Genomic DNA, 24,556 nt, shown 5'->3' on the forward strand with positions numbered 1-24,556 from the left:
GATGCCCGCATGGCGCACAGAGGGGTGCTCAGTGCCTTGCGCTAGGAAGTGGCGCAGCCTGACTCGAACCCTGGCGTTCTTTTTCCTCCAGAGCCGTGGCTCTTAACCATTACGTGATGTGTGTCCGCTTGCATTACGTGAGGAGCTGTGAACCTTGCTAGGTGGGAGTCCTCGCCAGCCTGCACATGGGGAAATACTGTCTGAATTGTGGTAGAGCCTGTTGAGCCTGCATTGGCCTCCCCAGTCACGTAAGAGCCCGGAAATAGATCATGGGAAACCATCCTTGGTGGGGAGGGGTCATCGGCGTCACAGGGAGGAGTGTGAAATGCTGCTCGCTGCCTCCTTCCAAAATCCCTCCAGGCCAACAAAGGGACAAGCTCCTTTCCCCACTCTCCAGAGGGACAGAATGAGGTCGTTAGACATTTAAGGAAGCTGCTGCCCGCCCAGCCTGCTGAGGGAGCTCCTCGGGGCTCGGGTGCTAGTGGAAGGCGCTGCCCTCCTGGGCGGGCTGCCAGCACATTGCTGTCCGGTGCAGAGGGCCTGGGGTGCCCTGCGGTGGAACCAGGCTACTTAGCTCGTGTTTGGAGGGTGTGAGTCCCTGCTGGTGAGCTGCTGGGCCTGCGAGGTTTGGTTTCCACGTCTGTGCAGAGAGGGGGCCGAGGCATGTGATCTCGAAGGCCTTTTTCACCCTGTCCCTTCTTTCAGTAGGGTAGTTCCTTCGACCCAGGGCGTATCTGCAGAGGCCTTATTTTTTGTCCTGTGTAGACACTGCAAACAGCTCAGTGCACCCCTGTCTCACACTCTGCATACCCTGGGTCCCTTCCTTCTCCCCTAACCTGGGAGCCGGGTCTTTAAAGAGCCAAGCGTCGCCTGGGGGGCTCAGTCATTAAGCGTCTGCCTTCGGCTCAGGTCATGATTGTGGGATTCTGGGATCCAGTCCTGCATCGGGCTCCCTGGTCAGAGGGGAGTCTGCTTCTCCCTCTTCCCTGCCTGCTGCTCCCCCTACTTGTGCTCTCTCTCTCTGTCAAATAAATCATGAAAATAAAGTAAAATAAAATAAAGAGCCAAGCGTTAAGCTTTTTTGGTCTGTTGGGCGGGTCTACACACTGTGCTAGCCCCTTCCATCTCGGGCTTCCCCAGGGGGAAGGAAAGGTACCATTTCCCTGCTGCCAGGGTTTGGGGCACGGCGATTCTGGAACTGGTGATTTCTCCACTCAAGGGCCTGGAGCCGGCTTACAGTATGTTCAGAGCAGGGGGAAGGCTTGGCCTTGCCCTCGGGCAGCCGGATTTGTTTTTTATTTTGAACCCTTGTTCCCGAAGGTGCTGCTAAAACCTGCTCCTCGTGTCCCAGAGCTCCTGCGTCCTTGGGGGCTGCGTCCCTTTGTCTGGACACTCTTTTTAGTCTCAGGCTGTGCTGGTGGTCGTCCCAGAGGTTGTCCTGTCAGCACCTGCCTTGTCTCCGCCTGAGGAGCCAGCCTATCTCTCCCCAAAGAATCTGCAGTGGGAGCCCCCACGGGGCTGATGGGGTTCACGGAGAGGTGGGAGGCCCAAGCGTCCTCACTAAGGTTTTGGCACTGCCCAGGTGGGCCTCCGAGGCTGGGCAGGACAGCCCCTCGTGAGCCAGAGCCTGGTATGCGTGAGGCCACTCCAGAAATACAGTCCTGCCTACTCAACTACCTCAGCTGGGGCTTCTCCACGGAGGCCGTGTGAGTCAGTCTTGCAGAAGGCTGGAGGACAGGATGATATTGCCACTGTTTCGTAAGGCCACCACTCCCAGGAGGAAGGGACAGAGGTCCTCAGGAGTAGAGTCTGGAGCAGGGTAGACCTGGACCCTTGCAGCTTCTCTCTCTAGGAGGTGACGATCGTGGCCATCTGACTTCCTCTCGATTCTCTACAGCGCTCTGTCAGAGGGAGGCATGGGGGGCTCAGGGCCTTGCCCTCCTACCTGACCCCTCTGCTGGCCTTTCAGGGGGCTCTTTGCTAGCCGGAGTTCCCGGCCTTGCCTCTTATGGAGCAGTGCCCCTCAGCCTACTCTCTTCCTTTTTCAGAGGTCCTCCCACTTTCTTGGTCCACCAGGAGGCGGTCGAGAGCCTCCTCCTAGCTTGACACACGCATTTCTCCTTCCAGGTGCATGGTGCTAATGGTAGCCGTTGCCACCTGCTCTGCCCACGCCAAGCTGGCAGAGGACACAGATCCTTTGGGGGGGGGTGAGGCTAGCCAGGCTGTAGGTTTTGTGTCCCGCAGCCTTCATTCAGGAGGCTCTGTGCCTCCCCCACACCCTTTCCCTGGCTCCAGCTGCTCCGCCATCACCCCTTCCATCGTAGAGCCAGGTTGTGACCTGGCAGACCCCTGGGCTGCCACATTCTGTCCAGGCCCCCACGGAGCCTGCAGATTAGCATTGTCTCCTCGGCTGTGCTTCCCGCTTGCATGGGAACAAGGCTGTGTGGCGGAGCCCACTGGCTGCCCTGCCACCTGCATACCAATGGGGCTGTGGCTCCCACTGCAGCCGGGGCCTAGCCTCTGTGCCGCGGTGGTGGCTGTGTGGGAGCCCTAGTGGGAGATTCCCTTCGCCCCAGCCTGTGCCCTCCCTGCAGGTCTCCTACAAGGGAAGCCAGTGCTGCTGGCGGCAGTTCCATCCCAAGCAGGGTTATCTGTTGGGAGCCAGGAGCACTTGGACCCCTGCCCTTCCCTGGGCGGGCAGGCTGGCAGGCATCCGGCTCCTGTAGCCCCAGCACTGCCGGGAGCAGCAGGTTGAAGCCTGTCCTCCTCTTGGCTGAGCGGTCCGAGTGCCACGGGCCAAGCCAGACTTGCCGAGGAATAGATAACTCTCCAGCCAGCCTGGGGCTTTGCTGAGCATTTCCAGGGCTGGGGAGACCTGAGGTTGGCTGCTGGCTCCTTGCTGTCACCCTGCTTTGCACCCTGGATGGGGTAGGCCACCTCCAGTAAAGCCCTTTGCAGGGCCCTTCCTCCTGGTGCCGGGGGAGGACATGGGCTGGGAGGGAAAGTGAGTGAGTGTGTGTGTGTCTGTGTATGTAGCCCCACCCTCCTGGCCACATCTGGCCACTCCTGCAGATGTGGCTCTGGCCTCGTGGCCGCAGAGTCGTCAGTGTGGCTGGCGGGCAAACCACAGAGGAATGTGCCTAGCAGTGCTGGGCGGAGAAGGGGCTGGGGGGGACCGAGCTATTCTGCTCAGGCTTTACCTTCCCACCCCCACCCCCAGTGGGTCCCAGAGGCTGTATTCGGGCATGAGGGTCGTAGCAGGGCCTTAGCCTTCAGCAGGCCTGGCCCCTGCCTGGGTGACACTCATTCAGTGTGGGTCCCCCCGGAGAGATCCAGGCCCGTTGACTGCACAGGGTGTGGAAGCCTCTTAGCTCAGCCCTTCGCCCCCTCCCAGCTCCCTCTCCACTCCCAGTGACGGTCGATGATGGATGGGGGCCTGGGCAGAGAGCTCTGCTCACGAGGGCCAGAGACACTGGTAGCCACCGGGATGTTGGGGTCCTTCCTTCTCCAGGCCCAGGCTGGAGTGGGCTGCCTTGCCACAGGAAGGTCTTCCCAGCTCCCTGTGGCCTCCCTGGGCTGGAGTGAGAAAAGTGAGGGCTTTCTTTGGAGAAAGAAATGGAAAAGAAACAAGGTGGGTCAGCCCTGCCTCTCTCACTTCCTCCTTCCCAGGCAGTGGGTAGCTTGCCTTCCCCTTCCTGCTGGAGTCGGGAGGCTCTGTGGAGTGTGGGCTGGGCTTGGGGCTCCCTGCTGGTGTGGTGTTTGCCCAGTTACCCTGGCAACAACCGGGCAGTGGTGGGGAGTGACATTCAGTGACCAGAGGACAGTGTACAGGGATCAAGAGGTCGAGACCCATGCTTCCCATAAGCCTATTGGAACATTTTCCTCTCCCTGGGGCCCCTGAGCCCATTGTCCACGTGGGGGCCTGGACCCAAGGTCTTGGGACCCAGCAGGCTGCTCTGCTCCTTTTCCCCTCCCAGCCGGTTCTCTCTGAGACTGGAGTTCTGAGATCTCTGTCTGAGCTCCAGCCTCTGCCCCCCCCCATGCCGTTACCCTTCTTCCTGTCTGATTCCCTTTCCTGTCTCCTCCTCCCACCTCCTCCCTGCACCCGCCCGCCCATTCTCTCGTTCCCCCTCCCCCCAGGCACAGCTGCTGTTTGGCTCACTCTATATATAGCGGCATTTTCAGGGTAATTACAATAAAACTGTTGAAAGGAGATAATCCAGCAAAGGAAGCAGAGTCTGACTCCCAGCCCCCTCCTGTCCCTGGTTGGGTGCAGCCCTGCACCCCCTTTCCCTGAGGCCTCCTGCCCCGCCCCCCATTCTCACAGCCACTCCTTTCGGCCCCATCTGCCCCAGCTGGGTGTGGGGCAGAGAAAAGGGGAGAGGTGTCCAGAGGGTCCCCACAGGTCTCTCTTGGGTTTACTAAGGGCCCTGGCTGCCAGCCCCCTCCGTTCTAGAACCAGGCTCAGCTTGAGTTTCTTTCTAGCATTGGCTTCTCAGCAGGGAACGTGTGATGTTGAGAGGTGGGGAAGAGGCATGGGAAGGACAAGGGTTAGAAGCGTGGGGTCTGGATTCACATTTGGCTCATTGATCACCTGGCCGTATGTCTTTGGTCACACACTTAAACCTTTCTAAAGCTCAGTTTCCTCGTCAGTAAAGTGATTCCTGTGAAATGCCCAGTGGTGGTAACGAGCAATGACAATATCAGGTGTTGAGCACTCAGGGTCTTCTAGAGACTGCGCTTCAGGCGTATGCATACTTTTTCTTTCCTTTGGTTTCAAAGGTTTATTTATTTATTTTAGAGAGAGAGGGAGGGAGCTTGAAGTGGGGGAGGGGGAGAGGGAGAGAGGGACAAGCAGACTCCCCACTGAGTGCAGAGCCCGATGTGGGGCTCGATCTCAGAATCCTGAGATCATGACTTGAGCCAAAACCAGGAGGCGGACGCTTAACTGACTGAGCCACCCGGGTGCCCCAGCTTATGCATGTTTTCTTATTGAAGTTCATGGCTCTGACCTCAAGTAAGACAGCACAAGGTTCCGTGGAGCAGAGGGATTTGACTGCCCCCTCCCGAACTATTCTCTTGGGTCTGCTGGTCCTGCCTGCTAGCTTCCGGGGCCCCCAGCATGGCCGCCAGGGTGTAGTGGTGCTGGCCTCGGGCTCCCTGACGCCTGTCTCTTGTCCTTGCAGTGGAGGTGAAGCCGGTGCTGCCCGGAGCCATGCCCAGCTCCATGGGGGGTGGGGGAGGAGGCAGCCCCGGCCCCGCGGAGCTGCGGGGGGCTCTGGCGGGCCCCGTGGACCCCGCACTGAGGGAGCAGCAGCTGCAGCAGGAGCTCCTGGCGCTCAAGCAGCAGCAGCAGCTGCAGAAGCAGCTCCTGTTCGCTGAGTTCCAGAAACAGCACGACCACCTGACACGGCAGCATGAGGTCCAGCTGCAGAAGCACCTCAAGGTGAGCGAGGGGGGCGCGGGGGGGCCGCCCAGACCTCCGACCCCCGCCCGGACCTGGCTCACCCCGTGTCCCCCCTCTCCCCCCCACCCCGCGCCCCTGCAGCAGCAGCAGGAGATGCTGGCGGCCAAGAGGCAGCAGGAGCTGGAGCAGCAGCGGCAGCGGGAGCAGCAGCGGCAGGAAGAGCTGGAGAAGCAGCGGCTGGAGCAGCAGCTGCTCATCCTGCGAAACAAGGAGAAGAGCAAAGAGAGTGAGACCTGGGGCCTCCTGCCCCTGCCCCCCGGCCGTGGGGTCCCGGCCCGGGCGCCCACGTCAGCCGTGCCCTGTCCCGCAGGTGCCATCGCCAGCACTGAGGTGAAGCTGCGGCTCCAGGAATTCCTTCTGTCAAAGTCAAAGGAGCCCACGCCAGGCGGCCTCAACCATTCCCTCCCGCAGCATCCCAAATGCTGGTAATGGCCCTCGGCAGCCATGGGTCACAGAGCTGCTCGCTCGGGGACTTGCCTGGCTGCAGGATGGCAGGGGGCTCCTGGCCGGAACCCAGAGACAGGCCCCGCAGCCTCTCTTAGGGGGTGAAACTCCCACCCCTGGCTTCTCTCCGTGCTTCCCTCCCCAGGACCCATTTCCTGTCCCTTGATGCAGTGGGCATTTCCTAAGTGTGATTGCTAGGTGGCAGGTCCCATTGGCTGGGTAATAACCTAGGTCTGTTTCCATCCCCACCCCACACCCCCCAGGGGAGCCCACCATGCTTCTTTGGACCAGAGTTCCCCTCCCCAGAGTGGCCCCCCTGGGACGCCTCCCTCCTACAAACTGCCTTTGCTTGGGCCCTATGACAGCCGCGATGACTTCCCCCTCCGCAAAACAGGTGTGTGGTGCCCAACCTGGCTTTCCAGAATATGGCTCCTTGGAGGTAGGGGTGGGAATGTGGAGGGGCCAGGCTACGGGTGTGTGTGTGCCTGTTCGTGTGGATGTATCTGAGCCCTGGCTACCTTCTCCCCAGCCTCTGAACCCAACTTGAAAGTGCGTTCGAGGCTAAAGCAGAAGGTGGCTGAGCGGAGAAGTAGTCCCCTCCTGCGTCGCAAGGATGGGACAGTCATTAGCACCTTTAAGAAGAGAGCGGTTGAGATCACCGGTGCCGGGCCTGGGGGTAAGGGCTCCTCCCCGTTCCTTTTCTGAGGTCCTGGGAGTGGGGAGTGACTCTGAGCATGCCCAGGTGACAGCCAGTTCTCCCATAGTGTCGTCCGTGTGTAACAGCGCGCCAGGCTCCGGCCCCAGCTCTCCCAACAGCTCCCACAGCACCATTGCTGAGAATGGCTTTACTGGCTCAGTCCCCAACATCCCGACCGAGGTACAGGCCTGCCGAGGGCTGGGCGGGCGGGCCACGCTGCTCCGTTTCCCTTGGAAGAAGGAAGGCAGCTCCTTCCTGTCTGTCTTGCTGAGAGTATCCAGCAGGGACCTCCCTGCCCATGTGGACAGGCTAGAGGGACCCATTGTCTTTAAGTGGGCTTTGTCCCATGGGCCTCTGAAGGACCGTGATCTCTCAGCACCGCCCAGGTGGGGCTGGGTGTGGGGAGTGGGGAGCGAGGCACCATTCAGAGCCCTCGGCCCCAGGTGGCCCCCCTTTGCCTGCTCTCATGCCTGTCTCTCCCAACTGCTCCCTAGATGCTCCCCCAGCACCGGGCCCTCCCTCTGGACAGCTCCCCCAACCAGTTCAGCCTCTACACGTCTCCCTCTCTGCCCAACATCTCCCTAGGGCTGCAGGCCACAGTCACTGTCACCAACTCACACCTCACCGTAAGTATGGGGCACACACCTCCTAATCCCTCTGGTGTTGAGGTCTGTGTTCCTAGACGCTTCACGAAGCCCTGAGGGAGATCAGATGGTCTTCCTCAGAGCTGGGGGGTGGGCAGAGGGCAGGGGAGGGATGCGGCTCCAAAGTTGGCAGGACTGGGGGACAGTATAAGCCCCTCCCTCATCTCCGTCTCCCTTCTCCACCCCAGGCCTCCCCGAAGCTGTCAACGCAGCAGGAGGCCGAGAGGCAGGCCCTCCAGTCCCTGCGGCAGGGTGGCGCACTGACGGGCAAGTTCATGAGCACATCCTCCATCCCCGGCTGCCTGCTGGGCGTGGCGCTGGAGGGCGACACCAGCCCCCACGGGCACGCCTCCCTGTTGCAGCACGTGCTGCTGCTGGAGCAGGCTCGGCAGCAGAGCGCCCTCATCGCTGGTGAGCGGGCGGGCAGCCGTGCAGGGGGGTGGGCGTCGGGCCCCTCTTCCGAGGCCGCAAGGCCGCCATCAGAGAGTAGCCAGGGACACTCTCCAGCTCTGTCGCAGCCCCCCTCCAGGCATCCTTGACTTCTTCCATGTCCTGCAGACACGATTGCGTACCTACCAGACGCTGTTCTCTACGACGTCTGCTGCCATGACGCGCTCACGTTCCTGAGCCGTGCCGTCCAGTAGACCTACGACATGAGCCGCATTTGTAACTTAAAGTTTTCTGGAGCCACTTTAAACAGTGTAAAATGGGGCACCTGGCTGGCTCCGTTGGTAGAGCACACGACTGTTGATCTTGCTCGGGGTTGTGAGTTCGAGCCCCATGTTGGGTGTAGAGATTACTTAAAATCTTTAAAAAAAAAAAAGTGACAAGAAACTGGTGAAATTAACTTTAATAACATATATTTAACTCAGTTGATCTGGAATATTGTCATGTTTTAAAAAGATTTTATTTATTTATGTGAGAGAGAGCGAGCAAGCGCGCACAAGCAGGGGGAGCAGTAGAAGCAGAGGGAGATCAGACTCCCTGCTGAGCAGGGAGCCTGTTGGGGGACTCGATCCCAGGACCCTGGGATCATGACCTGAGCCAAAGGCAGACGCTTAACTGACTGAGCCACCCAGGTGTCCTTATTTATTTATTTTAGAGAGAGAGAGAATGCAAGTGGGAGAGGGAGAGGGACAAGCAGACTCTGTGCTGAGCACGGAGCCCAACGTGGGGCTTGATCTCATGACCCCGAGATCCTGACTTGAACCCAAATCAAGAATCAGACAGACGCTCAACTGACTGAGCCACCCAGGCGCCCCCATCGCAGTTTAGACAGGCCGCATTTCAAGTGCTCAGTAGTCACAAGTGGCTGGCATCTGAACTGGACAGCTTAGCTTTGGACAGTCAGACCTTAAGCAGCTGGTGGCGTCCGAAAAGGCTCTGCTTAAAAGACACGGGATGCCGGCCCCCAGGCTTCCGCACCCTATGGCATTCCTGTCTGTGATCAGGGAGGTTTTGTTGCAATTGGGGAAAACTAGTCATTGTTTATCTACACTGAGGGCCTAAGACTACATGTGCAATCGTAAGGGAATCAAAGGGAGAGAGTGGTGAATCCAGGAAGGCTTGCTGGAGGCAGTGACCCTGAGCTACAGGACTGCTCCATTGTAGGGAGGAGGAAGAATGGGGCTCAAGTTTGGGAGCCGGGTGCCCCTGGCCCCTCTAGGGATTTTCCTGATTATGTAGGTGGTGGCATTCTAGGAGGAGGAGAGTCCCCGGGTAGATGGGGATACCCAGCGCTCTGACAGGGATGGTTACTCCCCTCCTCCCACCACACAGTGCCACTCCATGGGCAGTCCCCGCTGGTGACAGGTGAACGTGTGGCCACCAGCATGCGGACAGTGGGCAAGCTCCCGCGGCACCGGCCCCTGAGCCGCACTCAGTCCTCCCCGCTGCCCCAGAGCCCCCAGGCCCTGCAGCAGCTCGTCATGCAGCAGCAGCACCAGCAGTTCCTGGAGAAGCAGAAGCAACAGCAGCTGCAGCTGGGCAAGGTGAGCTGGGAGCAGCCAAGGGCCAGGGCGGTGCTGGGGGCCGGGCAGAGCGGGGCACCAGGCTGGCAGCAAGGGAGCCCCCCCCCCAGGCTGCTTTTGCTCCGACACATCACCTTGCCTCCTAGAGAAGCTCTGTACGGGCTGGCCAGCTGCCAGGGGGAGGCTAGGGAAGGACAGACCCTCCTGGGCCACAGGCTGCGTGGCTGTGCCCCCTCCCAGCTGATGTGCCCCTTGCTCTGCTCCCAGATCCTCACCAAGACTGGGGAGCTGTCACGGCAGCCCCCCACCCACCCTGAGGAGACAGAGGAGGAGCTGACTGAGCAGCAGGAGGCCTTGCTTGGGGAGGGAGCCCTGACCATCCCCCGAGAAGGCTCCACGGAGAGTGAGAGCACGCAGGAAGACCTGGAGGAGGAGGAGGAGGAAGAGGAGGAGGAGGAGGAGGAAGAGGAGGAGGAGGACTGCATCCAGGTCAAGGATGAGGAGGGCGAGAGTGGCACTGAGGAGGGGCCCGACTTGGACGAGTCCAGTGCTGGTTACAAAAAGGTGCCCCCTCCACCCCAGGCCTTGATCACCGCCCCTCTGTCCCCTGCACCCCTTTCTGTCTTTGCCTTTCTCTCTCCCCACTCTGCATGGCCCCGGGGCGGGGGGCGGGGGGCTGCACAGGAGCAGACTAGGAAAGAGACAGGGGAGGTGGAAGGGGGCGCCGCCTGTGCCCCAGTCCGCCAGCCTCTCCCTGCAGCTGCTGCTGTGACTGCCCCCCGCCGGGCTGCTGCCTGTGTGTGTGTCTGTGTGTGTGTGTGCGTGTGCGCGCACGCATGCACGAGGGCTGTGTGTCTGCGTTTCCGCCTGCGTTGGGCCGGTCGGTCTGTGCACGCGTGCGCGCGTGTGTACACACGCCCCCGCTGTTACTACAGTCAGCCCTGCACCTAGCAGCACTCCATTCATTGCGGACACCGCCGAGCCCTCCCGGCCTGACTCATCCTGCCCCCTCCCACGCCCCCGTCCCTCCCAGCCTCTTACCTCAGTGCTACTCTGGCTGACTCATCACTCCCCCCCCCCCATCTCCTGGGAGGTGGAGATGGGGAAGGCTGGAGTGCCTCCTGTCCCTGGTGGGAGGAGATGGGGAAAGGAGGAGGTCTGGAAGAGAAGGGCTGGAATAGGGGCCCCGTGGAGGCCCCAGGACACTTGTCCTCACTTTCAGCTCACGCACACTCCTGCCCGATCTCCCCCTGCCCAGGTGTTCTCCGATGCCCAGCAGCTGCAGCCACTTCAGGTGTACCAGGCACCCCTCAGCCTGGCCACTGTGCCCCACCAGGCCCTGGGCCGCACCCAGTCCTCACCTGCTGCCCCTGGGGGCATGAAAAGCCCTCCAGACCAGCCCGCCAAGCACCTCTTCACCACAGGTGAGCCCCACCACTGCCAGTGGGCCTTCCACCACGTGCCAGGAGTCCATGCGTGGTGTCTAGCCTCGTGCAACCCGCCGAGGGACCACGTGATTTTTGCACCATCATCACACAAGCCCCAGGGGCCCTGGGTGAAGAGAACCCACTGTCTCAGTTGGTCCCTGCCCTTCTAGCTTCCTGTCCTCCTCTCTGTGAGGTCAAAAGTGAGGCCTGAGTCCATTCCTGAAAGCTTTTCCACATGAAGCTGCCCTGTGCTGGGCTCTGAGGGGGGCACAGGCGCCTGGGGATGGTCCTACCTCACCAGTGGGGTATAAGGGTTTGGGGGGGCAGCACACAGGGGCTGTGATAGGAGGGGAAAAGGAGGATGTGCCCCGAAGGGGTTGCAGTGTTGAGAGCATGGTGGGCAAAAATCAAAACCAGCGGGGGTGTCGGGCAGCCCGGGTGAGGCTTGAGGAGCAGGGAGGCTTTGACCCACAGTAATGGAAGACAGGGTGTGTGGGAAGGTGGCTGGGGGAGGGGGCCTGAGGAGGTACCGGGGCCAGGGCTGGCTGCGGAGAGCCCAGGGAGCTCTGCGGAGGACGGCATGGCCGGCTAGGCTGACAGGTGTGTCTCCGGTGCAGGTGTGGTGTACGACACGTTCATGCTGAAGCACCAGTGCACGTGTGGGAACACACACGTGCACCCCGAGCACGCCGGCCGCATCCAGAGCATCTGGTCCCGGCTGCAGGAGACAGGCCTGCTGAGCAAGTGTGAGGTAAGGGGGCCCCTCCTCCTTCCATCCCTCAGCTCAGACCCAGGAAAAGCCTTTGTGTCTCCCCATCCACGAAGCCTCTCTCTGTGTTTTCTTCATCCTTCTTTCAACCCCTGACCTCAGGGTCAGTCTCCGCAGCCCCCTCCGTTCTATCCCTTGCAGCCCGTTTTGCTGAACGGTGGTGGTCCTGGACCGGGGTGCCTGGGGGCCAGGACGTACTTTCACAAAAACCTTTGGATTCTCCTAAGGCCAGGAAGTGGCTCCGTGTGTCTCAGGCTATGGGGCAGAGAGAGGGCGTGAGCAGCAGGGAGAGCTGGGCCTTCGGTGCATCCCCTCACTGGCCTCCTCTGCTCTCCCCACACAGCGGATCCGGGGTCGCAAAGCCACGTTGGACGAGATCCAGACAGTGCACTCCGAATACCACACTCTGCTCTATGGGACCAGCCCCCTCAACCGACAGAAGCTAGACAGCAAGAAGCTGCTCGGTGAGCTGGCAGGAGTGGGCTGGGCCGTGTGCACTGCCCTGCTAGGATAGGGAACTGTCAGGGTAGGCAGGTGGGTCCCTGTGGGCACAGGTCATCCCCTTGCTGCACTGCCCGTCTCCAGGGGGCGCTGTTCACGTAGACTACCACTTGGGTGGGGTGCATTGCAGGCGAGTAGAAGGTGGCAGGTCAGGCTTAGTGATGGGGGAGGGCTCTGCTCTTCTCCCTGATTGTGCCCCTTTCTTCCTGCCATCTGCCCCCAGAAGTAAGGTGTCCCTGCCCCTGAATAGGGCACAGACCTCTTCCAACTGGTGTGGGCTGCAGAGGCCTATCCTATGCTTGGGTCTGGCCGCCTTTTTCTGTGATGGAGCTCACCGCCCTCTGCAGGCCCCACCCTGTAGCCCTGCGGTGGAGGCAGCTTCCCGAGTAGCTCTGTCCCTCTTCCTTGCAGGCCCCATCAGCCAGAAGATGTATGCCATGCTGCCTTGTGGGGGCATTGGGGTGAGTAGGGCACCTGCCAGTAGGGATGGGTGGATGGCTGTCCCAGCTCTTGCCCTTCCTTTCCTGCCCACCATGGCTGCTGGCCCACTGTCCAGGTGCCCACCCCCATTCTTGCCCTCCCCCTGCAGGGGGCACCCTGAAGCCTGCTCTCCTGCCCCCGCAGGTGGACAGTGACACTGTGTGGAATGAGATGCACTCCTCCAGTGCCGTGCGCATGGCAGTGGGCTGCCTGGTGGAGCTGGCTTTTAAGGTGGCCTCAGGAGAGCTCAAGGTGAGCGTGTGCCCGAGGCCTCACTTGGCTTGACCCTGCATCCCCAGGGGTGGGTGGAGGACAGGGCAGCCTTGGCCAGAGGGGGGAGGAGGTGCTAGCTCCTGGGCCAGCTAGGGAGGTGAGGGGTCAAGAGGGACTGGGAAAGAGGCCCCGGTGTCTGATGCTCTCATGGGTGTCTCGAGGTCAGAGGTGGTGCCTGCTGGCCCACATGGCATGCGGCCGTGTTCCTAGTGTGTGGGATATATATTTCTGATCTATGTGTTCTCTTCCCTGCCTGGCTTCTGTTTCCGTCTTTCTGTGTCCACTCCCTTTGTGGCCACCTTGCCTGTCTGTCCATCGTCTCTGGCACTCTGTCTGCATCTCTTCAGAACGGATTTGCCATCATCCGGCCGCCGGGACACCATGCGGAGGAGTCCACAGCCATGTGAGTGCCAGCCCAGCCCTGCACTAGACCCAGGCCCTCCTCCCTTCCCTTCTCCCTCTCAGCGGAGCTGACGTGTCTCTTTTGCTCCTGGAGCAGACATCGGCCAAAGCTGACCTCCCCAACCCTTTTCTCCCCCACCCCACCCACCAGGGGATTCTGCTTCTTCAACTCTGTAGCCATCACAACCAAACTCCTGCAGCAGAAGCTGAACGTGGGCAAGGTTCTCATCGTGGACTGGGTAGGCGGTGGGCTGGTGGGGCCAGGGTCAGCCCTCAGGAAGGTCCCACCCCAACACTGCCCCCTCTTCCTCAGGTGCCCGCACCACTGCTGGGCCTGATACCTTATCACATCTCTTCCTACTGGAGCGTTAGCCCAGCCCTCCCATCCCCACGGGGCTCCCTCCTCACCAAGAGAGACTTGAAAGTGGTTTTAGCCCTGGTCCATCTTGGCCCCCACCTTGTAGCCTCAAGCAACCGAGATTTTTCTATCTTGAACAGTATAGACTCTTAACCACCATTGCCAGTCACGCATTTTTTTTTAAGATGTATTTATTTATTTTAGAGAGTGTGCACACAGGTGCACACGCCGCCCCCCCCCCCGCCCCATGGTCAGGGGGAGGGGCAAAGGGAGAGGGAGAGAGAAATCCAAGCAGATTCTGTGCTGAGCGCAGAGCTCGATGCAGGGCTGCAGGGCTCTATATCACGACCCTGAGATCATGACCTGAGCCGAAACCAAGAGTTTGGATGCTTACCCGACTGCACCACCCACGTGCCCTAGAGCCGCTCTTTTTTTTTTTTTAAGATTTTTAAAATTTATTTGAGAGAGAGAGACAGATAGTGACAGAGATAGCGAGTGAGAGCACAAGAAGGGAGGAGAAAGAGAAGCAGGCTCCCGCTGAGCAGGGAGCCTGACGTGGGGCTCGATCCCAGGACCCTGGGATCATACCTGAGTCGAAGGCAGATGGATAACCAACTGGGCCACCCAGGCGTCCCCCCTAGAGCCGCTCTTGATGGGGGGCTGACTGTGCCCGGACACACAGTACAGCTCATGGCTGCCTCGAGTAGTATAAGTTAGGATGTGCACGTCTGTAAACGGAGACACAGAGCTATTGGGCGACATAGCCAATCAAAGTCACGTAATTTGGGGTATTGGCACTGGGCTTCAGGTCAGGCCTTTTGGCCCTGACACTTGCGCTCTTGCTGCTGGGCACCGCTTCTCAAACCCTGCCTCTCATGGCACTGGGAAAGGCACCCACCGCTCCCTGTGACTGGGAAGTACCCAGGAGCAGCCCTCCGCGAAGATGAAATCTCTTTGAAGCCCAGCTTTGGCTTAGAAAGTCGTGTAAACGTTGGGTTCTTCAGAATGTATCTGCTTTCAATTCCTCACTAGCTTTAATGTTTCGCTCCACACCGTTGAGGAGAATGGGCTCTGCAGGGAGATCCACCATATTTATCCTGTGGCTTTGTAGCTCCGCTGCGCTGTGCCACGTCGTGGCCCACAGACCCCGGGGAAAGAAGCGTGGGATGAGACTGTTGTGAACAGAACACGATGCCCTGTAGCTAGTGAGGGCTGCACCCCCAGAGTTCACCATAGGGTGGAGGTGGGGGGCAAGTGGAATTTTGACCTTTGGGCCAGAGCCTGGGATTTTTTTCTGATGCTTCCACCCCTCCCCACTAGGACATTCACCATGGCAATGGCACCCAGCAAGCGTTTTACAATGACCCCTCTGTGCTCTACATCTCCCTGCATCGCTATGACAACGGGAACTTCTTTCCAGGCTCGGGGGCTCCTGAAGAGGTACGGTTCCGGGGCTCAAATGTGGGGCCCCTTGGGGAGGTAGCAGAACGGGACCTGGCAGGGAGCCCTGGAGGGCTGCGGTGGTGCTGGTTCCCCGGGGAGTCTGGGCTCCTAGTGGGAGGATCACCCAGGCCAACTGCCCCTCCTTGCAGAGCAGCGGTGAGTGGAGGAAGGGCTGGAGTCAGGGCTGAGGGCGGGGGCAATGTCTGGGATCCCCAGGCAGTGAGAGTAACCCCTCCCCCACCACGCTGCCAGGTTGGCGGAGGGCCGGGCATGGGGTACAATGTGAACGTGGCATGGACGGGAGGTGTGGACCCCCCCATCGGAGACGTGGAGTACCTAACGGCCTTCAGGTGGGGACTGAGAAGGGCCAAGGGCGGGGTGGGAGCCCCCTGGGCCCTGCCATGGGAGGGGCAGAAGGCACTCAGTTTGGTGTGGGTGGAGGGGGTTGTCTCTGGGGGGAACAGAGTGAGGTGAGGCCTGGCCTAGCCACCCACCCAGGTCAGCTTGGGCCCTCCTTTTGCAGGACAGTGGTGATGCCCATTGCCCATGAGTTCTCACCTGACGTGGTCCTGGTCTCTGCCGGGTTCGATGCTGTTGAGGGACACCTGTCTCCACTGGGTGGCTACTCTGTCACCGCCAGATGTGAGCTGCTGGGGGATTGAGGAAGGCTGTGGAGCAGTGAGGATGGGGTTGAGTGGGGACACGGAGCAGGAGTAGACTGGTATTGCAGGGAGGGAGGACGGAAGCTGGGGGGCAGGTCCAAAACTTGGAATCATCTTGGCAGGAGCCTCCCACTCTCCCTCTGCCAACCTTGGACCTGGGGGGCAAGCAGGCGGGTGTGGGGTAGCAGAGGGTGTATCTCCTCCCAGAGTCATAGGGATGGAGCCTGTTGATCCCTTGTGTTCCAGGGGTGCTCTTTATGACATATAATTGGCATTTTTTTAAGCCCATCTATTCCGTTTTATCTTTAACGGAGCATTTAGTCCGTTGATACTGGATTTTATTATGGATCTGTATTTGGGCTCAAATCCGCCATCTTACTTTGTGCTATTTGTTCCACCTCTTGTGTTTCTTTTTCTCTCCTTCCTTACCTTCTCTTGATTTTTTTTCTTTCTTCTTCCTCCCTTCACCCATCCCTAAAGGCTTTGGCCACTTGACCAGGCAGCTGATGACGCTGGCAGGGGGCCGGGTGGTGCTGGCCCTGGAGGGAGGCCATGACTTGACCGCCATCTGTGATGCCTCTGAGGCCTGTGTCTCGGCTCTGCTCAGCGTGGAGGTAAAGGGTGCAGGGAGGCACTGGGGCTGAGGGGCCGGGGAGAGGCTAGTAAGGGAGGGCCCTTTTCTTGATCAAGCAGCACTGACCAAGAAGGTGGCAATGTTTTCCCGGGTCCTAAAGACAGCTGCTGGCCGGGGAGGGCTTTCTGACCCAGGGCTCCTCCAGAAAGCTAAGTTCGCCCCTGTCATGGGAGATGTCTGGGGCTGAATGGGGTGGTTAGAGGGCCAGGCACCACCACCCGCTCCCCACCATAAGCCTTCTCTTCTTTCCCCTGCCAGCTGCAGCCCTTGGACGAGGCAGTCTTGCAACAAAAGCCCAACATCAACGCAGTGGCCACGCTAGAGAAAGTCATCGAGATCCAGAGTGCGTGGGGGACAGGCAGAGAGGCTCAGACCTCAGCGTGCCAAGGGGGCAGAAGCTTATGGGCCTGCCAGGGCTGGGGATGTAGTATGGGGCTTTCTGTCCTCCCTGACCCCTGCCTGCCCCTCGTCCACAGGCAAACACTGGAGCTGCGTCCAGAGGTTCGCCGCTGGTCTTGGCCGTTCCCTGCGGGAGGCCCAGGCGGGTGAGACAGAGGAGGCGGAGACTGTGAGCGCCATGGCCTTGCTGTCGGTGGGGGCCGAGCAGGCCCAGGCTGCTGCAGCCCGGGAGCACAGCCCCAGGTAAGGTTCCTTCCTGACCTCTGCCCGCCCCAAGCCGGTGCCAGTGTCCCCGCCTCAATGCCCCCTCCCTGTGCTTATTCCCACAGGCCGACAGAGGAGCCCATGGAACAGGAGCCTGCCCTGTGACGCCCTGGCCCCCATCCCTCTGGGCTTCATCATTGTGATTTTGTTTATTTTTTCTATTAAAAACAAAAAGTCACACATTCAACAACGTGTGCCGTGTGGGTCTCTCAGCCTTGCCCCCCTGCTCCTCTAAGCTGCCTCAGGCCTCCCCCCCAACTTCCCGCAGCGTGGCCCACGTCTCCATTCTAGAAGTTTGCTCCCCCTGTAAGTTGTGTGTGGGGGGGGTCCCCTTTCCAGCCCCTCCTTCATGTTGTGTCCCGTGCCCACTTTCCTGCATTCTGTCCTTTTCCCCCTTGGAGCCTAGGCCAGCTTGAGGTGGGCATGGGGGCCCAGATAGAACCATCTGGTTTTGGGGTCCCCCCGAGAGGAGGGAACAGGAAGTTTGGTGCCTTGCCTTCAGCTGACTTGGGGGGAAATGCCTTAATTTCACCCTCATCCCCTCTCCGACCTCAGGGGAAGATCTGGAAGGTTGCTCTACAGTGTAAGATACAGAGTGGAGGGGAGATGGGTTCCCACCCTGTGATTCCCCACCCTTTTCCCTCTTTGTTGTCCTCACCATCTCTGCAAAGACCCCTTTTCCTCCTTTCTCCTGGCCTCAGCACTGAGGGGAAGGCTTGTGCCCTAGGAGGTGGGCCTGTGGTCTGTGGGCAGGGCTGTCTTGCTTCACACTCCTCTGGGCCTGTTTTCCCTTCCCAGGGGCTGGAGAGGGTCAAAGTGTATGGGGAGAGATGGGGCTGGACTCCTGGGTTCTGAGGGACCAGGAGGAGCTGCAGAAGCAGGCCTGCTCTCTGCCTTACTCCGTTGGCTTCCCTGGCCCTCTGCTGGCACAGCCTGGGGAGGGGGAGGTGGTCCCTGCTGGGGGACTCCAGGCTGGTGAGAGCCCCCTTGCTGTTCAGGACCATATTTCCCCAGCCATCCAGCATGCCATGAGAAGAGTCAGTGGCCCACCTCCCTCCTTGGGCCTTTTACTGTGAAGCCCGGGCATGGTGAGAGTAGGGGTTCTAGAAGGGGCAGGGCCAGAACCCAGGAACCCTGGAATCTGCCCTCAGCTGTAGCTTCCCTTCTCCTGGGCTTCCTTTGCTGGTCACTAGCCCAAGGGAGCTAAGATCAGGAGGGGCTGGACACCACCCTCTCTCTTTCCCAGGAGCCCAGCCTAGCCCTCTGTTTCTGGGGTTGGGGGCTCATAAGTCTTCGAGGGAATGCTGTCTAGCCTGTAAGAAACCAAAGATGGGAAGCGGCTCCCAGGGGGCTGAGTCTTCCTCCCTCCTCCTTCCAACGCCACATATACTTTCTTTCCACCCCATCCTGAGGGCCTCACCAATCTGTTTACATATTTATTATCCTACTGGGGGCCTGAGTAGGGTTGAGGGAGCCAGGAGAGGGGCAGGAGTCCCACCACCACTGGTTCATTGTGTGCTGTGTCTTGTGTATTGTTAGTGTGTTCTAGATCTTCCTGGGGGATGCGGATGGGGCTAGGCCCAGTGTACCAAGCCTCCCCATGCTGAGCCCCAGCTCCGGGCTCTCCCTCTCCCCATGGCTGGTCTGGTTCTCATGTAAACCTACTCCTTGCTTTGTCTCCCTGGATATGGATTTCAGTTAAGTATTTTGTAATCTGTTACATTGTGAGTCCTTATGTAAATAAACTTGTTTCTGGCAGTGCCTTCTGGGGCTGATGTCTCTCTTCTCTGGGTTTCCAAATGGAGTAGAGGTTCTCATTCCCCATCTTGGCCAAAAAAACTGCTCTTCTTTTCTCCAGTCCCTGGACTAGCCAGTTTAGGAAATAAGGGGCTGGGGTGGGAGGGAGTGGAGTCTCTGTCCTCATAGGTTAGAGACGGGGTTTCACCAAATGCAGCCACAGCATCTCATGGGGCCTCTCTTGTGGCCTAGGTGGCGATGCTGGGGAGAGGGCCCAGGTAGAAGGTCTCCGTAGAAATGGGTGGGGGGGGTGCACAACAGGTGGCCTGGCAAGGGTCTCACTGGCACACACAGGCAAGTTCAGTGGAAATGTGCACATAGGCAAGAAAAGAATCCAGAAGTGTTCAAGGGCTTTATTGGGGCTGCTCTGAGCCCCTCACAGTGTTACGGGAGCCCACTGGTCTTGACGTTGCCTTAGCTCCCTGGGGACTCAGGGCGGGGAAGGCAGGACGACCAGCCTTTCTGGGAAGAGAGAAGGCCCTTCTCTGGGGCTAAGACCAGATGGTGGAACAGTGGGAGACTGAGGATGAGCAGGGCCTGTTGGGAGCTGGAAGGGGATGGGGCTGCCCTCCGGAGTGTGGAGGTCATGGAGTGTTGGCTTTGGGGGGGGGGGGCAAGTGGCAACAGGAGACACTTGAAGTCAGGAAGAGCGGACGGGTGGTGTTTCCTGGGCACTGAACGTGTGCACGACCCAGGGCACAAGGGCCAGGACGAGGCATGGCCACAGGGTGTACTTGAGGAAATTAAAGATGTAGAAAAGACTGATCTGAGGGGGGTGGCCCAGCCAGTCCAGGGGGCCCAGCAGGCCCATGGCCAGCACAAGGCAGGCTATCTTCTGGCCGTGACCCAGGTATGCCCGCCGTACCTGGGCATAGCAGGGAGAGTGCAGGGCGATGCCCAGACCCAGGGCGGCCCCAGAGTCGCGGCTCAGGGAGGCAAAGGGCCGGCTATCCACGTGCACCCACTCGGGCCGCTCACACCACTTGGAGGCCAGGCTGATGGACCTATGGGGAGGAGGGGTCTTTGCCAGGAAAGACATTCCCCTTGAAGCAAGAGGGCCAATGGCTCTTAGCTCCTTTGGGGTCTACCCCCATGTTCTGCCGTGACCCCAGGAGAGTCTATGTTTGTGAACAGCAAACCTTTTTAGCTACAGCAAACCAGGGACCCAGAAGACTAGGCATGGGCGAAGCAGAACAGGCCCCAGCCTGCCCAAGCTTCAGAGGAGGACTTACCAAGAAAGATCCAGGCCTAGTGTAAAGAGGGTCCAATAGATGAGGCTGGCACCCAGCAAGAGGGCCAGCGAGGTCAATCCGTAGAAACTTAGCTCCCGCTCCATGGGCACCCGGGGGGTCATCAGCCAGCCCAGGACAGCACCTAGGGAAGTGGGGTAACAGCAGCTTCAAGGAGTTTGGGGATATGAGCCCCCTGAGCTATAGGGCAGCATGGCAGAATTGACTGTGCTATGAGGGGGCCGTGGGGTCCGCTGTACAATGGGAAGATCCTACACCGGTCCTCCCACTGCCAGTGGCACCCCCTAGGCCCACCCTGTGGCCCCAGTTGCTCACCGGTTATTAGACCAGCCAACACCTGGTGAGGGAAATGTGCTAAGAGGAAGATCCGGGACAGGCCGACCGCCAGTAGGAAGGTGCAGTAAGCCAGGCTAGGTATCACTCTCACCCAGGGGCTACAAAGAAAAGCAAATGGTTCAGGGGGTGTCCATACACAGCTTGGCTTCCCTCAACACCCAAGCACTTCATGGTTTGACCAAATGCCCAGGGTCCCCAGAACTCCAGCTCCCAGGCTGCCCTGCTGCTGGATCCAGGGTACCATCCCCTCTGTCATCATCGGTAGGCAGTGCCGAGGTGTACCTGTGGGTCCGAGTGGCCAGCTGGGAAGAGACGGCCGTCATGATGGGCCAGAGGGCTGCTCCCGTGATCATGCAGTGTCCAGAAGGGCTGCCTGCCAGGGGATCCAGAAGCTTGAGTTGAGAGGATGAGAGGGGAACTCAGGAGCCCCTGGCGATAGCTGAACACAGCTGTCACTGCACGCCGCCAACTGCCCCCTCCCCCCCCCCCCCCCCCGCTGGGGCACCGAACTGGTCTGTGGCTCTCTCCGCCCTGCAGCCTACTTTACCCCTGCCTGAGGCCACTGCTCTCCAGGCTTCTGCTATGCCCTGTGTCTCCTGGATCTACTCTAAACAACATGGGCAGCTGGTACTCTGACATGGGTGTTCTCCTCCCAGAATTCAACTCAGTCTTCCCAGGCTCTCCTTGTTCTCTGGGTCAGTAACGGAGAGGCTGGGCCTCTGGTTAGGCCACCCCGGCTGAAAAGTACTCTGAAACACTCACCAAACCCTAACCACACTGGGACAGGGAGGTTTGGGGCTTCCCACCTGGACCAGTTTCACAAGAAGAGGGGAACTGGTGAACCTGGGCTGGGGCCTGGCTGTAGTACCCAGACTCATGGACCCACCAAAAGGGCCTGTCTCCAAACAGAAACCTAGAAGAGAACAGATGCAAGATGACATTACATGCACATACAGCCAGAGGAACAGGAGGGGAGCAGAAGGATGCTTCTGGAGGGCCTGCCTGCATGGCGGAGTCAGAAAGGGAGTCCAATTCTGTGCATTACCTTGCAATGATTTTTTTACCTTGCAACAGAACACAAGCTATTTTTTAAGAAGTGATAAGGAGACAGATCGTGAGACACTCTGAAATGCTCATTAGTCCCCCTCTTACCCCTCCGCCGCAGAGCCAGCCCTACTCTTCTCATTCCTAGAAAGCCCAGGACCTGCCTCTTTCTTTTCTCTTTTCTTTTGCTCCCAGACCCCCCCTCATGCTCCTGCTTCTCCCTCTCTCCATTTCCCAAATTCCAGCTGCAATTACCTACATGTGAACTCCTTAGACGAGTCTCTCCTGTTTGGAACTGGGACGGGGAAATGGACAAAGGAAACTGAGAAAGAACAAGGAGGACCAAAAGTTCAAAGTCCCCTGGTCTAGCAGATGAGTTTCGCTGGACCCTGGGAAACTGCACACCAAAGAGGCTAGGCCGCTATGGCCAGAAAGAGAAAAAGGTGGGAGAGCAGAAGAGATGCTGCTGGGGAGGGACACGAAAAGGAGCTGCCTCTCCTCACCACCAGGTGCTCCAAACACACTTTGGAAATGAACAGGTGCTTTGTCAAGTGTGGGGGGGGGGCATGGAAAGTCTCTACCCAAGGGGGTGGCCTTCTTGTAGGAAGCAACAGAGGGGGAGGCTCACACAGCTCACAGACTCTGAGCGGAGAGAGAGCACAAAGCAAAGGGCAATTAGGCAAAAAGGAAATGATGAGACCATTGCTTTTCCGTTTTCAGGAGGGATGAAACCCTAGCAGAGAAGAGTGAAGGGGAAGGTAAGTCCTATTTTGTTTTTCAGCAAGTCATTCCAGCCCATTCAAGTGTCTCCTCTGAACTTCCTCCCCCCCCCCCCCCCCCCCGCCCCAAGGCAGGGCATCAGGCAACAGAGGCTGAGGTGAGGGGAGGAGCAGCTCATGCCCAGCGGGAGGCATAGCTCCTCTCTTCACCCAAGAGAGAACAGGTGGCACAAAGAGATAAGCCCTGAGGGCCCCACCCACCTGCCTGGGATTCCGGGCTTCTACGTCTGTGTGAAGAGCCTACTAGTGAATGGAGGAGAAAAGGAAGAAAGTGTTCCCTAGAAGGCAGTGCTTTTCAAGCCTTACTGGGCACTCCAGTCACTCGAGGTCTTTGTTAAAATGCAGATTCTGACTCAGTAGCTCTGGCCTGGGGCCTGAGATCTTGCATTTCCCGCAAGTTTTCAAGCAAGGGCTTCTATGCTGCTGGTCACGGTCCGGGGAACGCTCCCTAATTTTCGAGGCTTCTCTGTCCTTAGCAGCTAGTGTGAAGCCTGGCACAAAGCATGCTTCTTAGCAACTATGTCAAATAAATGAATAACTAGATGAATGAGTGAGCTGAGAAGCAGGACTTTTTGCTACTTAAGCCGCCCTAGATGCTTCTTAAAATACAGATTCCCAACCCCTCCCCTGAAATTTCTGTCAGTGTGTCTGAGAGGGGATGAGGTACTCGCATTTTAAAGGCGCCCCTTAGGTGATTTCTCTGATCAGGCCCGTTTGAGAAATACTGGTCTAATGAGTAAGATGGGGACTCTAAGGTCTGAGACCAAGATGCACAATGATGCTCAAAGGAAAAAAGTCAGGGGCCACGGGGTAGGGATGAGGAGGTCTTAAAGCTATGGGTTCAGTGGGGCGGGGTGGTGGGGGAGGTCCGAGCCTTTAAGGCACCTGCTGGGAGAGATTAGGGTTTGCCCAGGACTCAGGGCCCTTGGGGGTGGGGGACCAGGACTCCGAGGGCTTCGCTGTCTCACCACTTGAAGACGAGGTTGAGCCACTCGGTGATGAGGCTGATCCAGAGCACTGCGATGCCCACGCGGCGGGAGGCGTAGTAGGCCGCGGGGAAGTAGAACAGAAAGAGGCTCTTGGGATCGCCCAGAAAGGTGACCCAGAGCCACACGTTCTCCAACCAAGGCAGTTGGTTTTGCAGCGCCTCGGCCATCGCGATGCCCGCGCCCAGCGTGGACTCCATGGCGACCCAGGGGCCGGCCGGGCGGGGATGTGCTCTAAGGCGGAAGCCGAGGAGTCTCGGAGACAAGGAAGCGGCTCCCCACTGCGGTCTAAAGCCCACCTTTCTGAGCCCCAGGCTCCGCCCCCTGCCAGCGGCCGCCACAGGCCCCGCCCCCTTCCCCGCCCCTCGGCAGTCCCAGACTCGCGCGAGCCCGGCCTCTAGCCGGTACCGTTTCCTCCAGTGCTCTTCCCGGGCCTTCCTCTCTACTGGGCAGCGCAGGGGACAAATCTTTGCGAAGGCGTTTCCTCAGAGCCCCACGTGGCCGCTGTTGCCGGCACGTGGGCATTGGGCGCAGAAGCGGCTCCCGCTGCTGTTCCGGGTCAAAGGAAGGACTAACTTGCGGGTCGGCGACGCGCCCGGGGTCCTTGCTTTGCCTCTGCGAAGATGGATGTGTAATCTCCAACGTCAGGATTCCTTCCAGACCAGACCTCTTTTCTCCTGTACCGCTACCCTCCAAAGATATTCTGAGATTTCTTGGAGAGAGGGCTACGGGCACTCCTTCATCAGAAGAGCCAGGCATCACCGGTCGGCGCTGAAGCGGGACCCTAAATTTGCATACACCGCTAATCAGTCCATGCCGTTCTACCCCAGCCCAAGAATCTCCCGCCCGAATTCATCCGTTATTGATTTGGAAGCTGACAGATAAGCCTCTTAATTTTGAGGAGTCTTCCCTACACACTTGCGAATTCTTACGCGTAGCAATCTAAGTCACACTTCCTCCCACTTCTAAGCTTGCTTTCCCTCCCCCTTCCATTTTCTTGCCTTCCAAAACCCCGCTGGGCAGGTAAACCCTGAGGGTAGTGGCTGGGTTGGTGTGGGAAGAGGAGGGGCGCACACCCACGACAAAATTTGGAATAATCCTCTCGAGGAACACACACACAAAATAGAAACCTCAGCTATTCTAGGCGAGGTCCTGCCTAGAGGCAGAGTTGGGGTGGGAGGAGACTGTTGATGAGTGACTCTCCAGTTCCTACCTCAAGCAACTTTGTTCTTGGAGAGTTTTCTGATGGGTGGATGAAAATGAGAATGTAAATATGGTTCTTCTTGGAAAGAGATTAATTTCACTAATTAAAAAGATATGGGGAACGGAAGTTGCATATAAATGTCATTTCACTCCCTTGCTATTTTTCAATTGCCCCAAGGAGAAAGCCTACATTTTCTAGGTCTTTCAAAGTTTGCTTAGGCTCTAGCAAGACAACCTTTAGCAGCCTACCCCCACAACTCCATTTCATAGTATTTCTGAACTATTTTATGTTCCTTGAAATCAAGCTCTCTCTCCTTTTAGAGATCT

General features: G+C 58.8%; 2 protein-coding genes across 11 annotated transcripts in view; one reads left to right on the top strand and one right to left on the bottom strand.

Moving 5' to 3' along the window:
* HDAC5 (histone deacetylase 5) overlaps nt 1-17,024 on the top strand; it is a 35,819-nt gene extending 18,795 nt beyond the window's left edge. For 3 of the 8 annotated variants that reach the window (XM_045814545.2, XM_045814547.2, XM_045814544.2), the window contains 24 exons: nt 5,187-5,446; nt 5,549-5,693; nt 5,778-5,892; nt 6,175-6,305; nt 6,441-6,587; nt 6,676-6,788; nt 7,103-7,234; nt 7,441-7,663; nt 9,032-9,243; nt 9,490-9,786; nt 10,481-10,646; nt 11,267-11,400; nt 11,762-11,882; nt 12,331-12,380; nt 12,544-12,651; nt 13,020-13,075; nt 13,226-13,313; nt 14,753-14,872; nt 15,128-15,225; nt 15,399-15,517; nt 16,018-16,151; nt 16,430-16,514; nt 16,648-16,813; nt 16,900-17,024. In XM_045814545.2, the coding sequence (XP_045670501.1) occupies nt 5,187-5,446; nt 5,549-5,693; nt 5,778-5,892; nt 6,175-6,305; nt 6,441-6,587; nt 6,676-6,788; nt 7,103-7,234; nt 7,441-7,663; nt 9,032-9,243; nt 9,490-9,786; nt 10,481-10,646; nt 11,267-11,400; nt 11,762-11,882; nt 12,331-12,380; nt 12,544-12,651; nt 13,020-13,075; nt 13,226-13,313; nt 14,753-14,872; nt 15,128-15,225; nt 15,399-15,517; nt 16,018-16,151; nt 16,430-16,514; nt 16,648-16,813; nt 16,900-16,939 (3,260 nt within the window). In that variant the 3' untranslated portion in view covers nt 16,940-17,024. Of the gene's footprint in view, nt 1-91; nt 249-3,511; nt 3,632-5,186; nt 5,694-5,777; nt 5,893-6,174; nt 6,306-6,440; nt 6,588-6,675; nt 6,789-7,102; nt 7,235-7,440; nt 7,664-9,031; nt 9,244-9,489; nt 9,787-10,480; nt 10,647-11,266; nt 11,401-11,761; nt 11,883-12,330; nt 12,381-12,543; nt 12,652-13,019; nt 13,076-13,225; nt 13,314-14,752; nt 14,873-15,127; nt 15,226-15,398; nt 15,518-16,017; nt 16,152-16,429; nt 16,515-16,647; nt 16,814-16,899 lie in introns of all 8 variants that reach the window. The other 5 variants (XM_045814548.2, XM_045814550.2, XM_087854333.1 and 2 more) reach the window with 3 other exon arrangements.
* Nucleotides 17,025-18,969: 1,945 nt separating this feature from the next.
* On the bottom strand, nt 18,970-23,765 carry G6PC3 (glucose-6-phosphatase catalytic subunit 3). 3 transcript variants are annotated; one of them, XM_045814555.2, is made up of 6 exons: nt 23,435-23,765; nt 21,024-21,130; nt 20,500-20,590; nt 20,197-20,315; nt 19,864-20,005; nt 18,970-19,635 (listed from the first exon to the last, which is right to left on the bottom strand). In XM_045814555.2, the coding sequence occupies exons 3-6, from the start codon at nt 20,568-20,570 to the stop codon at nt 19,272-19,274; spliced, it is 696 nt and encodes a 231-aa protein (XP_045670511.1). In that variant the 5' UTR covers nt 20,571-20,590; nt 21,024-21,130; nt 23,435-23,765; the 3' UTR covers nt 18,970-19,271. The 3 variants fall into 3 exon arrangements, with proteins under 3 accessions (XP_045670511.1, XP_045670508.1, XP_045670512.1); XM_045814552.2 differs by lacking the exon at nt 23,435-23,765 and adding an exon at nt 23,009-23,370; XM_045814556.2 differs by lacking the exons at nt 20,197-20,315; nt 23,435-23,765 and adding an exon at nt 23,009-23,378 and having other exon boundaries at nt 19,460-19,635.
* Nucleotides 23,766-24,556: the final 791 nt, after the last annotated feature.

This window comes from Ursus americanus, chromosome 23 (genome assembly GCF_024610735.1).
Source record: "Ursus americanus isolate L20-20 chromosome 23, mUrsAme1.1.p, whole genome shotgun sequence".
Taxonomy (NCBI): domain Eukaryota; kingdom Metazoa; phylum Chordata; class Mammalia; order Carnivora; family Ursidae; genus Ursus; species Ursus americanus.